This window comes from Hypanus sabinus, chromosome 8 (assembly GCF_030144855.1).
Source record: "Hypanus sabinus isolate sHypSab1 chromosome 8, sHypSab1.hap1, whole genome shotgun sequence".
Classification (NCBI taxonomy): domain Eukaryota; kingdom Metazoa; phylum Chordata; class Chondrichthyes; order Myliobatiformes; family Dasyatidae; genus Hypanus; species Hypanus sabinus.
Window position 1 is genome coordinate 151,426,756 of NC_082713.1, and position 17,430 is coordinate 151,444,185.

At 39.8% G+C, this 17,430-nt stretch overlaps 1 protein-coding gene across 1 annotated transcript in view; it reads right to left on the reverse strand.

Moving 5' to 3' along the window:
- dock4 (dedicator of cytokinesis 4) overlaps positions 1-17,430 on the reverse strand; it is a 370,374-nt gene that overhangs the window by 172,208 nt on the left and 180,736 nt on the right. Inside the window, exons 14-17 of the mRNA XM_059978246.1 lie at positions 10,728-10,852; positions 5,685-5,847; positions 3,242-3,348; positions 2,394-2,535 (exon numbers count right to left, since the gene is read on the reverse strand). Of these exons, the coding sequence (XP_059834229.1) occupies positions 2,394-2,535; positions 3,242-3,348; positions 5,685-5,847; positions 10,728-10,852 (537 nt within the window). The remainder of the gene's footprint in view (positions 1-2,393; positions 2,536-3,241; positions 3,349-5,684; positions 5,848-10,727; positions 10,853-17,430) is intronic.

A 17,430-nucleotide genomic window follows, 5' to 3' on the forward strand; every position in this document is an offset into this window, starting at 1 on the left:
TTCATCTCCTCTCTCAGCCCACTGTAATTTCCTTTACTCCAGTGAAATACTACGATATCAGACATTACTTTCTCCCCATCAAATTTCATGTTGAACTCAATCACATTGTGATCACTGCCTCCTAAAGTTTCTTTTACCTTAAACTCCCTAATTGCCTCCAGTTCGTTACATAACACCCAGTCCAGTACAGATGATCCCCTAGGAGGCTCAGTGACAAACCGCTCTAAAACACCATCTCGTAGGCATTCAACAAATTCACCCTCTTGAGATCCATTACCAGCCTGATTTTCACAATCTACCTGCATGTTAAAATCTCACATGACTACCGTAATATTGCCCTTTTGACACACCTTCGCTATATCCCATTGTAACCTGTGGTCCACATCCCAGGTACTGTTGGGAGGCCTGTATAAAACTGCCATCAGGGTCTTTTTATCCTCGCAGTTTCTTAACTCAACCCACAAGGATTCAACATCTTCTAATCCTATGTCACATCTTTCTACTGATTTGATACCATTCTTTACCAGCAGAACCATGCCAACCTCTCTGCCCAACATCCTATCCCTCCAAACAATGTGTAACCCTGGACATTCAGCTCCCAACTACAGCCATCCTTCAGCCAAGATTCAGTAATGGCCACAACATCATACCTGACAATCTCTGTTAGTGCAACAAGATCATCCACCTTATGCTCTCTCCGTGCATTGAGATACAACACTTTGAGTACTGTATTTGCTACCTTTCTTGATTCTGCATTCTTAATGCACTGATACTTACCTTGCTGGCTGCAATTTTGTCCTATTATCTGCCTGCCCTTCCTGACAGCCTGACTGCATGCCTTCTTTGTTTTTTCATTATCCATCCTATCTTGAATCCCCTCACTCCGGTCCCAATCCCCCTGCCAAATTAGTTTAAACCTTCCCCAACAGCTCGAACAAACCTGGCTGTGAGAATATTGGAACTCCCTCAGGTTCAGTTGCAACCTATCGCTTTTATAAAGGTCGTAACCTCTCCCATAAAGGTCCCAATGATCCAAGAACCTGAAGCCCTGTCCCCTGCACGAGCTCTTCAGCCATGCAACTTACTTGCCGAATCATCCTGTTTCTACCCTCACTCGCTCATGACACAGGTAGCAAGCTAGAAATTACTACCCTGGAGGTCCTGCTTATCAGCTTTCTAAATTCTCTCTTCAGGACCTCTTTGAATTCCCTTCCTGTTATTGGTACCAATATGTACCAAGACATCTGGTGGCTCTGCCTCCCCCACTCCCTCTAAAATTCTGTGGACACTTTCCGAGACATCCCTGACCCTAGCACCAGGGAGGCAACATACCATCTGGGTGTCCCGTTCATGTCCACAGAATCTCCTGTCTTCTCCTCTGACTATTGAATCCCCCATCACTATTGGTCCCTCCTTCTTCTTCTTTCACACCATGGACCCATGCTCAGTGCCAGTAACCTGGTCTCTGTGGCATTCCCCTGGGAAGCCATCCTCCACAACAGTATCCAAAAAGTATACTTATTATTGAGGGGAATGGTCACAGGGGTGCTCTGCACTAACTGCAAATTCACATTTCCATATCTCCTGACAGTCACCCAGCTACTTGCCTCTGCAGCTTTGGGGTGACTACTTCCCTTTAATTCTGGTGGATGATGTGCTCACTCTCCCGTACGAGCCGAAGGTCATCCAGCTGTTGCTCCAGGTCCCTAACATGGTCGTCAAGGAGCTGCAGCCAGATGCACTTCATGCAGATGTAGTTCCCTGAGAGAATCTGGGTCTCTCAGGAGTCCAGCGTCCGGCATGAAGAACACATAATGGCCATTTACTGCACTAGGTACAGTGAGACAAAAAAAAAATGGGAACCTTAACAGAAACTTCCTGAAGCTTCCTTTGAGCCAAAGCCTGACACTCCTACTCTCACCACTGGCCTACCACCAAAAATAGCCACCCCCGCTTGTCCTTTCCATACTTTAATTCGTTGTGCTCTGCTCCTCCTACTGATGGGACTGCCGGAATGAGCCCAAACACCCAGGAAGCTCTCCTTTGAAGCAAGCATGGCTGACCTGCGAGAAACCTTGTCGCTGTGATCTGCTCCCGCTGCTAATTGGGCCGGTGTTAACTTTACAGCCACAGCTCTGTGTGCCAGGGCATGTCAAAAATGTGCAATTTCAGTCATTCATGATGTACAGGTCCCTCACAAAGAGAACTACTTCCCTTTGGGAAGTCAATGTAACTTTGGAGTTGCAAATCCTAGAATCAGCCCCTTCAGCATTATTTGAACCTTTTCCACACAGACAATGGATAGAAACTGAGTCCCAAAGTATCACAAAAATCACATGAAAATTTTTTAAAGTAGAAAATCCATTTATTGCACATGGAAAACATCTCCTCACCATTCTGAGTGAGCTTAGTGGAACACAGAAATGATGAGATCCAAAATGTCTCCTTGGAAGCTTTAACTGGCTGATTGATCCCTTTACAATAATGAAGTTTGAGGTAGCGAGTAGGGTCCTGAAAGTTTGTGCCTTCTTCACACTGCAAGATAAAAACATGAGTTTTATCTGACTTGTCACTCGCATTAAAATAACTTACAGTATTACATTATTCTCAAATTTGACTAGAACTTGCAGCATTTCAGGTCATGCAGACAGCTCATTTACTGCAGATTTATATCTATGTAGCCAAAAGTACTGTAAGCATTTTATTAATGAATCGGTACCTAGGTTAGGAACTCATAACTGTATGATGGGACATAGAATAGAATTAATCATTTGGTTTTATATGTCTATACACAACATCACCAGTTCTGGAAAACTGATATATTAAAATGTTAAACCCTGACAGATTTGCTGGGACTTCACCTACAGTGCCTTCCAGTAATGATTTTACCAAATAGTTAAGCAGTTATGAAGAGGCATTTGAGGAAATGGTGATTGCCCAAACCAGTGCCAATGGGACTACAATAACTAACTCTGCCTTAGGGGGAAAAATAACAGCTCCATACAGCAACCAATTAAACAAGATGTCAGCAAGCAACTGAGTCAATGGTTCCACGCCTGATCGGCTGTGACTAATGCTTTGTCAACTGCAGCTCACTGGCTGAAAGAGCCTATGCCAACAAAAAAACAAACAGGTAACACGACTATTTATAGAACCTTGTCTCATACACTACTTAATAATCCGCAAAAAATAGCTTACTCTTGTTATCCAGTTATTTAGATGAACTCAAAGAGCAATTTACCTTGTGGACCAAGAGCTCATGAATACCGTCTGGTAATGTTCTGCCATCTTCTTGCATCAGTGGAACAAAGGAGAACCCAAAAAGTTTCCTCTCCCCTTTTTCTTTTGCTGAGAACAAAATAAGGACACTTAAATACTGTAATGAAAGATCTACCAGCCAATGCTTGTGCACTATAAAAACACTCAAGGAAAATTCAGTCTAAATCTTATTTAAACATAACAAATAATAAAGGTAAAAAATAAAGGAGCCTGCAGGGATCACAAATATCATTCAGGAAATCTTAAATGTTCTCTCTCGAGGGCAGTACTGTTACTAAAATTCAACCAGCCTTTAATCCACTTTGCAATTCCATAGGTTTTATAATTAGTTGATCCACAATCAAAGACAGTGTATTCAAATCTCATTTCCATGGTTTCTCTTGTACTTGATAACAGATCCAAGATGCATAGTTTAATTGCATGTTTAGGTAGTGATGCTGGTTGAGAAAGGCCGTGTGGCAAACAACATCACATTCCACAAACACGAATCAGCATTGTGATAATTTGAGTCCTGCCAAAGCAGCATTGCATCAAAACAGTTTCCACATAAATGAAAGAACCATTTGATTAATGCAACTCATCTTGTGAAAAGTCACTCATGATTGATACAATAATATTAAGGCAAATGCATCATGAATAAGAGCCATTCCCAGTTTAGTAACAGGTATAAATGTATAATAAATGCACTTATGATTTGTATTAAAAGGTCAATTATTTTGTTTTTATTTGGGAGAACGGCAGCACTACCACTTACGGATTTTGCTGTTGTTAAATGCAAAGCCAGGTTCGGTTGTGGAACAGTTTCACCGTGCAGTTACCTTTTGAAAATCAGCACATTCACAGATCATGGGACACAGTTTTATTTAGATTTGGAGAGACTAAAATGGTATATTCCCAAAATAGAATTTGAAGTTCTTCTAAGTGCCAAACTGATTATTCACCCTCCCCCTCTATATAACATGATGCAAATGAGATGAAGAATCATTGCTACATTGGTGAAAGCAGAATTTGTGCTTTACTGTTTTTTTTCCTCTATTCCAAACAAAATCTACGGTCAATATGGGCAAGGGAAATAGATGTACACATGCTAACTATTTTTAAATTATCAGTAGCATTGTTTTACCTACAAAAATATGGCTCTGATCATTTAGCCTTCATCACCCTAATAATGAGGAGATTTTTAAAAAGAACCATGTGAACAATATACATTTTGTCTGTAGCTTTTCATTTTAAAGGTACAGGCTCATCTGAAAGTGATTTTAATGGCACAAAATTAACTGAAAATAACCTAATTAGCTCACTGAATTTGGAAATCAATGTTCATATTCATTCCACCCTATTATTGTACACTATACAATCTTAGGTAATTTCATAATTAATCAGGTCACCACTGATTCTGGTTGGAACAAATTTAATAAGCCATTAACCTTTCACAGATAATAAACACAAGAGATTCTGCAGATGCTGGAAATTCACCTCTCATTCACCTCCTCTGTCAACTCCATTCACTGCCCCAAAGTCCTGCCAGGTGAGTCAACATTTCACCTGGAAACCTCTAAGCTGATGAGACATGACGAAGACTGGAGTCCATTCTGTCAAACACCTTGTCTCCACCCACAACAAACATGATTTCCTGGTGGTTAACTGTTAATTCCAATGCAATTCCCATTCCTAACATGCCTTCTCTAGCATCATGATGAGGCCGCTCTCAGGTTGGACGAGCAACACCTCACATTCCATCTGGGTACCCTCCAACCTGATGACATGAACATAAAACTTCCAGTAATTCTTCCTCCCACTTCCCTCTTTTTCTTTCCCAATCTGGCTCCCCTTCTTCCTCTTCCTCACCTGCCTATCACTGCCCCCTGGTGCCCCTCCTCCTTCCCTTTCTCCCATTGTCCACCTTCCTCTCCTATCAGATTCCTTCTTCCTCAGCTCTTTACCTTTTCCACTTACCAGCTTCCAGCTTTTTACTTCATTCACCCCTTCCCCACCCACCATGCTTCACCCATCACCTGCCAGCTTGTGTTCCTTACCCTCCTGAAATCTTCCCGAAGGGTCTCAGCCTGAAACATTGCCTGTTTCTTTTTCCATAGACGCTACCTGACCTGCTGAGTTCATCCGGCACTTTGTATAGGTCACTCTACAACCTTTAACAGATATTCAAGTTATTCTTGGAATCAAATGGTAACTTTGTCTACCAAACTATTTTGGCAAACATTGCCCTTAATTTGAAATATGTGATAGGGAAGAATAAGCAGAGAGATTTTATATATTTTAATTGATTCTTCGGCAGGCCAGCTACATTATATCAGACATTGTTGCTTAATTTCACACATGCAGATCACCATGATCACAGTACTTGGGCTATTCAGAGTGCAAGTCAATGATGTAACAATGCTTACTGGAACAGTGCCTGAATTCCAGGCGGATGTGTGCACCCCGAAATTTATCCACGGGAATCGGAAGCTTCAGCAGCTCACCCCATCTGGGGCTATTGTTGTGATAAAGCACAAATGAGTGATGCTCACTCACTGGCACTTCTCCAGATCCTAGTGAAATACAATCCTGTGGGAGGAAGGAAAAATGTTTTCAAGGTCAAGGAAGTGTGAAGCTTGTACATTTCTGCCCATAAAATGGGAACACAATCTTATAAAATGCAGCTTATAAAATACAACCAATAGAAAACCAGTTGCAGAAAACATGAACAGCAAGCAATAAAACAGGCTCTCCTGGCATTTTATTGAAAATATATTGATTGCCACTACTTGTTTAATCCTTTTACTGAGTTAAGGCTGATTTACACTTGTGCATACGGGCTATGCCGCAGCCTACGCTGTAACCCTGATTTTCACTTCTGTGTCGCTCTACATTGTAGCGAGCTTGCATTGGTGTGCGCTAAAACGCTAGTTGGCGGTGGGGTTTCCATGCCACTGTGTTGAGTTTCTTCATGAGAGACATGGACGAGGAAATGCATTTCAAACATTTTCGCATGTCGGCAGGTAGATTTGACGATTTGGTTCATCTATTTCGCATCGGTGTACGCGCAGCCTACAGAGATGGCGGAGAAGCGGCAACCGGAAATGCGATGCTACCAAGCGGACCAATTGCAGTTGTTGCGGTCTGCATCGCCACGACGTGCAAGTAACTTTTCTGGAGAGGCGCATGTCACTCTACGGTGTAGGGTACAGCATAGGTACAGCGTAGGGTACGCATTATCTACGGCATTGATGCGACGCACAAGTATAAATCAGCCTTTTTAGAGCAGCTTACAATAAATACCACATTCATGTAACATGGCATATCTTATTAAACACAAAATTAACATTCTACAGTTGCCTAAGATAATTGAACTCCATTTTGGATTTAATGATTAGAAATAAACTTTAATTAGTTAATAATCCAATGTCAGGGGAACACCCAGCGATCACTAAGTGGTAATATATAGCATTACACTGAGGAGGGAGAAATGAAATCTTAAACTAAGTGTTGAGATTTAAGTACTGCTGATATTGGTGAGATTAGCCAGAAACTGGCCACAAAAGACTGGGCAGAACTATTAACTGATGAGCAGTGGGAGATGGTTAAATAAATAATCAGTGCAATAAAAGACAGACACAAACCCCTAAAGGGCAAGAGATCCACTTGTGTAATTAAACAATCAAGGTGAACAAGCAAAATGATACAATTAAACTAAACATCGTTGAAATAAAGCAAAGAACACATATACCCCTGGACAGCACACACAAAATGCTGGTGGAACACAGCAGGCCAGGCAGCACCTATAGGGAGAAGCACTGTCGACGTTTTGGGCCGAGACCATTCGTTAGTCCTGACAAAGGGTCTCGGCCCAAAACATCGACAGTGCTTCTCCCAATAGACACTGCCTGGCCTGCTGTGTTCCACTAGCATTTTGTGTGTGTTGTTTGAATTTCCAGCATCTGCAGATTTCCTCGTGTTTCCCCTGGACAGAGAGTGACACAAAATGTAACATATGCATGCAAGGTGGGCATGAAAAAATACTGAGTGATATCAAAAAGTAATGTAAAGCATTTGTGCAAGTTAGCCGAGAGCCAGAGGTTCGCAAAAATGTCATATGACCAATGCAAGAAACATGATAAATGGAATCAACAAAATTCTGTTAAACAACTAATTTGCATTGTTTTCACATTGGATGATAAGGATGAAATAAAAAGTTCAATCAAACATTGAAATGTGCAGATGCTGGAATCCTAACATCAAAACAGAAAATGCTGTAAATAGTCAAAAGACCAAGAGGCATTGCAGGGAAAATAAATAAAGTTAATATTTTAGGTTGAAGATCTTTTGTCAGATCTTGGAGGGAGAGAAAAGCTCATTAGACTGCAGCGTTCGGGGGGGGGGGGGGGAATATCCAATTGGGTGGAGTGGGGTGACCATAAAAATAATTGGTAAATAAGCTTATCTGGTCATTATGGAAATAGAAGCTGTTAGAGAGTGCAAATTTGCATAAGGAATATAGGATTAATAAAATGTTGGGCAGGAAGGCATGTCCAACAGGTTAGGATAGACATCCCAGCCTCCCAGAGGTAAAAGAAAAAGAAAAAACAATCTGAGCTAATATCACAAATGGATGACAGAAATCAAGTTACCCCCAATTGTATGGCTCAATATTGTATTTCACAACTAATACAATCAATTTGTCTAGTGTTTTTATATCTCTGAATTTTTCTACCTAATCCCTTTCATTCAATGATCAGATAAACTTTTTTAAAGATAATCCATATTGTCACTATTTCAGAAACATCCCTGCCTTCCCCACTTTCCTCAAGCTTAAGTTTCTTTTGCCTCCTTCCCCCTTTAGACAAAGGGTATTCAAATTTTGATTCATTTTCCACAGATGCAGCATGGTCCCTTAAGTGTTTCCACCATTTTCTCCTTATAAGTTAAAGAACTAATAAAATTGAATACGTTTCAGAAAAACTTTCAGAAAAGGCACAGAAGTTACCAGGATCAGAACATGTCTGTCACTCCAGAAAATGGAGGGACTTCACTGGCTTTGAGTGGAATTTCCCAAGAGACAAGAGCAAAGTGCAGAGCTGATGTGTCAGAACTCACAAACGAGTGCTAAGATTTCACTTGGCTGACACTGAGAGGCATCCTTTCCATCAATCCTTCATACACCATTGGGGCCTCAGTCCCACTATATTTTGCCCTTGTGGTAACTGCAGATGTTGAAACTCTTGAGCAACACACATAAATGCTTGAGGGACTCAACAGGTCAGGGAGCATCTCTGGAGGGAAATGAACAGTCAGCACTTCTGGCCAAGACCCTTAACATCACTTCCCTCCAAAGATATTGCCAAATCTGCAGAGATCCTCTGGTATTTTGTTTGCAAAGGCTGTGGTACGACTAGAACTGTGGACTCTCTGATGCAGTCCTCCCTGTGGACTGAGCAGTTGCTTAAGACAAGTCTGTGAACTATTGGTTATTCTTATGGACATACTTCTTCTTCATGTGCCTTGTGTGTTACAGGCATGGGCGATCATGGCTCTCCACATTGAACGATCCCTCGCAGCGTCAATGATATCTCACACATTTAGATTTGTTAGTTCTTTCACAATGTCCATATATTTTCCTCTTTGCCTTCCTCTTCCGCATTTCCCGGGCATACGGCCTTGTAATGTAAGGCATTTTATTTCTCCCTTTCTGATGACGTGGCCCAGGAAATTGTTTCTTCTCACTTAACATTCTCATTAAAGTTCTTTTTGTATGGGCACGTTGGAGTACTGTCTCCATTAGTTACCCTATCTCGATATGATATTTTCAGCATTCTTCTAAGAAACCACATTTCTGTTGCTTCTAAGTTTCTTTGGAGTTCTGGTGTTATAGTCCATGTTTAGGAAGCATACAGCAAGATTGACCAGATGTAACATTGCCTAGCCAATTATGGACATACACAGAGACAAATATCAACTGCCACAGGAAGGTCATCCCTAAACTTGTCCCTAATCCCTCAGTCTGCCCTGAACCCTTTGATCTAGCAGTGCAAGGAGTTTACAAGTGAATGCCGCCAATAGTCTAGGTTTGAAGATGCAGCAGTATGTGCCTGGGGTTGCAATGAAGCTTGGTGCAGCCTATAAAGGCTCTAAGGGATAGGAACACAGTCTAGCAACTTGACACCACTGGCCAGTGAAATGGTCTCTCAAAAGCTTCATGGTTTCATTGTCAAATGAAGAAACACATGTGGCAATGACCCATTGTAAGACCATGGCTTGAACTAATTATACAAATGTAGCAGTGAGAAACACATCCCAATTGTATTAGCTGTACAGAAGAAAATATATTTTTGAAATAATAGAAAGATACATCTGCACACAAAGGTACAGGACGTGACTGGTGCTGTTCAGTGGGGATTTGAAATGCAGACATGGCTTTTCATTGTGTGTACAGACTACTTTGAAGTTAAAAAAACAAAGCTGTACATTAAAGTTTATTAATCATGCTAAGTTATGTGCAATATAGAGCTAGATGGGTGCAAGAATTGAAGAAAATATAGGAAGTATGAATTAGCAAAGATGTGGAGAGTGGAAGTACAAAACAACCTGAAATCTTGTGGCAAGAACAGAAAATGAATTTAAAAAATTAAAAATAATGGTGGTTTTTAAATCTCAAATGCGCTGGTCTACCTAGGGATGGAAGCCATAACCCAGTATTTACAGCCCTGTAGATATTCGATTCAACACATCTCAGGGAGAAATTAATGGGCTTGGAGGGAATGGAGAGTTTCACTAGAATGAGAGAATCCAAAATATGTAAAATACAAGTTTATTTTCATGCATAAGGCCAGTGCTGTTTTAGTATGGAAATTTATGAGGTGATCTAACAGAAATATCTATATGATCAATTGAAATATTCAGCGAGCTATTTCCTTGGATGGAGTAGCCCAGCACAAGGGAGCTTGGCTGAATGGACTCAATGACAGTGAGTACATTTGTACGGTAGAGTTAAAAGGCAGAGAATATTGGGAACCTTCATCGTTGAAAACATTGTTTAAACTAATAGCCATGCTCTGCTGGAATAGATGTATTTTTGACAGACAATTAGACAAGTACACGGAGTTAAAATAGACATCATCCAAATGAGTAAGGTAAGAGATTGATGAGGTGAAATACCTACACCTGTTCAGGTCTTCTTTGATTACTTTTCTATCTTTGTGAGCCTGGCTTCCCCTCTCAAAATTGGTGAGGAACAGGCAGTCACTGAGGAGCCGATAATGGGAACAGGTTGATCCAACCATTCCAGGGCACAATTCTCATTCGTACCAATATTGTCATCAATCTTGACACAAAACACTTCCCATCCTCCCCTTCCAAAATTTAACTATTGTAGCAGGTAATTGTGGAAAATATAATGCTTAAATTGTTTAAAGAGAACAAAAAGGAGTAAGGATAGAATCTTTATTTACCTTTAATACCTGCCCCTCGCTATCTAAAACATACATTGTTACTTCCACGTTCCTGGCCACGCTCTTGCCTCCTTTCTCGTATTCCCCTCGCTCCAGTGTTATGTACAGGTCATTTCTGATGTCACCTGAGTGAGTAACAGAAAAAGTTCTGTATTAAAAAATACATTTTATTACAATGTTCTTTAAAAAAAAAAGATTTTTCTCATTTTCAACTGAGCCTGTACAGGGGGTCATACAAATCCATGCACCATCAAAGGCAGGCAAGCTCCAGAACACAAAGTATTTCCTCTAACTCTCAACAAAGAGATTGGTTTCTAGAATTTCACGGAACATTCCATTAGCACATCACTCATAAAAACAGTTATAAATGACATTTATGAGACAAAAATTTAATTGTGGTAATTAATTATACATGAGTCATGGGTTATTCAATTAATGTACACATTTCATCTCTCGTTCCGTGTTATGTAATGCAAAAGCTGTGAAAAACAAACCATGCAGACCAAGGACAATCCAACTGGAAGCCCTTTCAGGCAGCTGAATGACTTACGTAAAGTGCAGTTCTCAGTACTATGCAATAAACTGGGAAACAGTTCTGTTGCAGAAGACCTTTTGCATCCACAAAATGGTGAAATTATTTGTGCATGAATTATTAAACATTGGTGTGTGTCAAATAATACATTTATAGCAAGGTAGATATTTGAATCACTTCATACTGGATGCAAAATGAATTTACTGCATTCTCCCAGAGTTGTATAGCATCTGTTCCAAATGTTTACTTATCTTTCCTTAAAAGCTACTCTGTCCTGTGCCTCTCCATGTGACATAATCTTCAACATTGTCTAGTTTTTCTCCAAAAATAAGTTATCCAAAAATGTAAAATTTCTCCAAAGCACCCTGCTGCCTCTGGGTTTTAAAGCTTTGACACCTTGACATGAACTCAACAAGAAAACAGTATTTTACTATTCCTTTTAGCATAATTTGTGGTAATTTAAGGAGCAATACTCTATCTCTCTTCAGAACTGTCTGCTCCAATGGAAGTAGTCTCAATAACTAGTCATTCAATATTAATGAATTGCCAAGCTTCCATCAGCCCAATTAATCCCTGCTGAATTTTCTCAACCATTTTAAGCCCCTCATTTACATGAGGTGCTAAATTCTAATGATATCGTTATTATTCTGTATCATCATAGCCCTTACTTCACTCCAATACTGCTTTCAATAATATTCTCTCATTTCTGTAAATGGGCCAAATTTTGCTACCATTTCAAACAAATTTCACCGTGATCAACCATTTGAAACCACAGCAAAACCCAGACTTCCTCGTGTGCTGCTTGCCTACAGTTCAAAGTTCTAAATTCAAAGATTAAAGTAGAATTATCAAAGCACTCACATCACCATATACAATCCTAAGATTCATTTTATTGTGGGCATTTACAGCACATACAAAGAAACGCAACAGAATTAATGAAAAACTACACACAAAGACAGACAACCAGAGTAAAGTATGAGAAATTGTGGGGTGGGATCGATAGATAAATGACATTGAAAACATGAGTTGGAGAGTCCTACAAAGTGAATCCATAGGTTATAGAATGAGCTCAATGTTGTGGTTGCCTGGATAGACAGATGGATTGAGAACCCTAAAAGTTTGCTTTACACTGCACTTAGGAACAGGGTTTCATCATATTTAGACTTCTCTGCCCTAAACTAGAGGAAATTGCCTCTCTGATTCTGCACCAGATTTGAGCTAATGCGGGAATGGAAACTCCACTGATTTTAATGATCTTAGTTACATTGTCAATTCGGAAGCAAAGGGGAAAGTAATTGTTTATTTTAATTGTTTTCATTTTACAAAACATAGATATCATGGGCGTTTCTGGTTCAATTTTTATTTGTTAGGATTATTTACAATGCCCAGGCATTTAAAAAACAAAACTCCATTACGTTTTACAGCTGGCATTACCAGCTATTACAGCATCACTCACTGCAGTACTGGCATAGCAGGGCCACAGGCAAGGAGCCCACTTACCAAGATTTGGATCATTGCTTTGAGCAATTGATATTTTAAGTTTTATAGATCAGAATCCCTGGGTCTCACTATCCGCATCTACATCATTAATCTTATTTTGCACTTATTGCTCCATGTAAGATAACTTCCCAGTCTTTAATACCTGGAAATAAATAGTGCAGCTCCTATTTCCTTGTTGGATATGAAATAATCTTGCATCTGATGTGGCATGAATGCAGCCCATAAAGCACTGGCCAATAGTCAGTCCCACCTTGATATTGTGCTGCAAGAGTTCAAATCCCTACTGATATTACAATCCACCCCCACAAGACTGGAATCTTTTCCAACTACATTAACAGCTCAGAACCTACATTTGTCTGCTCTGTGTCACATAATGCAGTTAATTTGCCCAGTGAGCTCTGAATGCATAAATATCTTCTATGAATTTTTAAAATCCTCTCATATTATGCAAAATTCAATGGATAAAATTTGTCAGGAGGTATAGCTCCAATGCATCCCAAGTATAATATGCCCCAGATCTGTAATAATTAAAATATATTTGCATATTTTACTGATAACAAGAATCCACTGCCCTCTATTGGTGGAAGTTGTCATCTCATATTGACTGAATGAATATTCTGTTTTTTTTAAAAGAGTTACACAAAAGGCAATAACTTCCACTGTGAGATTCTCATGAAAATGTTCTTTGTTTCCCTGGAAAGCACCTGGATGCTGAAACGCGTTTTCAATCTCAGAGGAAGCCCCCGATTGATACTCTCCTATTTCTCCCATCTGTCAGCATGTAGTCCAGCAGGTGCTTGCTTTGTAGCTACTTCTTAAAAGTTCACACCACAATATAAGCAACGCGATTCCAGTGCTATGACTGAATGTAGGAGTGTGCTGGATTCTACCAAGGGCTCAGGTGATGTTGGAGAGGCTAATGATGAATCTGTGCAGGAAACAGGTTCTTTGAGCATGGAGATCATCTAGGGTTACACCCAAGTTATAACAGTTTTTATTATAGCCAAATGAGTTTAATGTTCACAAAGCCATGATTGGCAAAAAAGGATATAGTACCTAACATATTCAATAGAAACTAAAATAAGATCCCTTTCTTTAAACCCTACATTTCCAAGCTATTAGCAAATTTATCACATCTGGGAAGGCTCTTTACCAGGCAAGTGATTTCAAAAAAAATGTTCTAAAATAAGCTGTAAATGAAAATCCAGATTTAAAACCAAAATTCTTTTGCAGGTCTTTATACGACCATAAGCATTGGAACAGAATTAGGCCAATCAGCCCTTTGAGTCTGCTCTGCCATTCTATCCAATGGCAGCAGATCCTTTCCTAGATAAAGGGCTCAAAATTGATCACAATATTTCATTTCAAGAGGACTAGAATACAAGTATGTAATACTGAGGCTTTAAGGCATTGGTCAGACTGCACTTGCGAGCAGTTTTGGGCCCCATATCTTAAAAAAAATACGTGCTGGCATTGGAGGATCGGAGGGGATCCAGAAGAGTTTCGCAAAAATTATTCTGGAACAAAATGGTTAACATGAGAAGTGTTTGGTTGCTCTGCCTGCACCCGTTTGAGGTTGGAACGATGAGGGGAGACCTCATTGAAATCTATCAAATATCTATCAAAAAACTGATAAAGTGGATCTGGAGAGGATGTTTCCTATAGAGGGCGAGTTGAAGACCAGAGGACACAACCTCAGAATAGAGGAGCATCCATTTAGAACAGAGATGAGGAGGAATTTCTTTAGCCTGAGGGAAGTGACTCTATGGAATTCATACCTACTGGCAGTTGTGGAGGCCAGATCATTGGGTATATTTAAAGCATAGGTTGATTAACCAGTGCGTCAAAGGTTTTTACTTCAACTTAATTTGGTAACATCAGCAACAATGATTTTTTTTTCTGTTACATACTACTTGAAAAGTAAATTTCGAAGCAATTTTATTATGAAGTTGAGAGTGCAACTGGGATTTGTTACAATCAGCTGTCATGGGCCATCCCCTTTGATGTCATAGATTAAGGTAAATTGCCTCAACATATAAAATGGGGTTTAAATGTAATATGGTGAAATTAAACAAATTCAACAAGATGCTTTCTACAGTGGGGGAGGCTAGCACCAGAGGACACAATCTCAAATTAGAAAGGTGTCCCTTTACAACAGAGATAAGGGGGAACTTCTTTAGCTAGAGAGTGACGAATGTGAGGAATTCATTGCCACAAATGGCTGTAGAGGCCAAGTCATTGGGTATGTTCAAAGAGGAGATTGACAGGTTCATGATTAATCAGGTGTCAAAGGTTATGGGAATGGGATTGAGAGGGATAATAAATCTGCCATGATGGAATGGCGGCATGGACTCAATTGGGCAATTGGCCTAATTCTGCTCCTATGTCTTATGGTCCAAGTGTGGTCTGACCATTAATCAGCATAATCACAACTTGGTAAAAGATGGTTTGTAAATGCATGCTGTTAAGAAAATAGAAACAGGAAAAACCTAATGTGCTATTACACTGCATATCATTGCCATGATAGATTCCCACCAAAAAAAGGTGACTACTCATGGTAGTATTTCAAAAAGAAACTTTTTGGTTGTTTTTTTAAGGTAGAAAACAAGATTTGGTAAGATAAAAGGAGTTGTTGGGTTGAGAGGAGATGAAGCACAATGAGTGTACTAAGAACAAAAGACAAAATTTAGATCAATGAACAGCAAATTACAGACATTGGCAGAATATTCTGTGAATCACGTTCTGATGTTGGAGTCTTTAAGGAAGCTATCAACAGCTGACCAAGATGCATAAATTCTTTAACACTTGTGCTTGGAAATACACTCCAGTGACTGCACCAGGTTACGCCTCCATTCTAAAATACCTCTGTAGGTGGCTCATCAGAGAAGGGATTTAAATGCCAATGTAGAATTAATAATTACAATATCAGTTAATAGAGAATTAATAACCAAGTGTGCTCGTCAATAATGTTATACAGCATTAACAGGGACAAATATCTTAGTAGTAAGTTAGTATAAGCGCATAAGACACAAAAAAAATAGGAACAGGAATAATTCATTTGGTCTATCAAACTCACTTGCCATTCAAAACATGGCAACCATATTCTACAAAAAAACATTTTGACAGCAATGTATTGTTCAAGAGAAGAAATGACTGAAAGTGACCAATAGTCAATGGAGTACTGAGCACAAAATGATCTTCCCAATAACAATGTGATAAAGATTAGAAATCCCAATTCTTTCACTTCTTCTCTTCCCAGCAACCAGGGACCCTAGCAGCAAATCACTTGCACTTTCAATCTACTGTTCCGGATTCGGTACTCATAACGTCGTCTGCCTTCTATCGATTGGCTGATCACTTTGTGGAACATCTTCGTTCAGTCAGCAGGAGCAAACTTGAGCTTCCCGATTCTGCCATTTTAGATCTCCATCTAACTCTGGCTTGCCTGTGGCTTCCTGCACTGTTGTAACGGAGCTCAGTGAAAGCTTGGGGAATAACACTGCAACTCTCTGGCCACATTACAGCCTTCTGAGCTCTGTATCAAACTTGCCAACTTCAGTTGACAAGCCTCATAATGGTAGGCCGATCCTGAAGGAAGGAAGGTTGTCGACCAATAAGGAACATAGATCAGTCAAAAAGCTGAGTGGAGAAATGGCAGATGCAGTTTAATTTGGACAAGTGTGAGGTGTTGTACTTTGGGAGGACAAATGCAACAGTAAATGGTAGGACCTTTGGAGTAAAGAGGTATCTCATGATACAAATCCACAGTTGCCTGAAAGTGGCAGCACGTGTGGAGAGGGTGGTAAAGGTGACATACGGCATGCTTACTTTCATTGGTCGAGGCACTCAATACAGAAATTCAGTACTCATTTGCAGTTATTTAAATCAGCAGTTAGGCGATGTTTGGAATACCGTGCCCATTTCTGGTCACCACACTACAGGAAGGATATGGAAGCTTTGAACAGGTGTAGGAAAGGTTTATCAGGATGTTGTCTAGAGTGGAGTGCTGTAGCCGTAAGAAGAGGATAGTCAAATTTTGTTTGTTTTCTCTGGAGTGTTAGAGGTTGAGGGGCAATCTGATAGAAGTACACAAAATCATGAGAGGCATCAATACCCTTTCTCCTCCAGGCTAGAAAAGTCAAATACTGAAGGGCAAAGGTTTAAGGTGAGAGGAGGAAAGCTTTAAACAAGATTTGTGAAGCAGAAGATTTTTGTTTTTAAAAAACAGAGAGAGTGGTGGTGCCTGGAACATTGGAGTGGTAGAAGCAGATATGACAGCAGATATACAGAAATGACAGTAGATATTACTAGAAGCAGATATGACAACAGATATAACTGATAGGGCAACTATTACTATTTAAGAGACATTTGGACAGACAGGCACTATATAGAGTGCTAAGGATCATGTGTAACTTTCAGTATAACATTCCCTCAGTACTGTTCTTAAATGTCAGCTTTATGTACAAAATTCTGGAATGGGACTGCACTTAATCCATTATAACATTAGCCTTTTTGATTCCTACATACATGAATTATTTGATAAGCCAAAGTCTTTAAAAATAAAGTTGTAAAACTCGTAAATAATTCGTAAATTCTGATGGGGCTTTTTTTTGCAATTTCTGCACTATGAAAGCACTGTGGAGGAAACAAAATAGTTTCAGATTATCACTG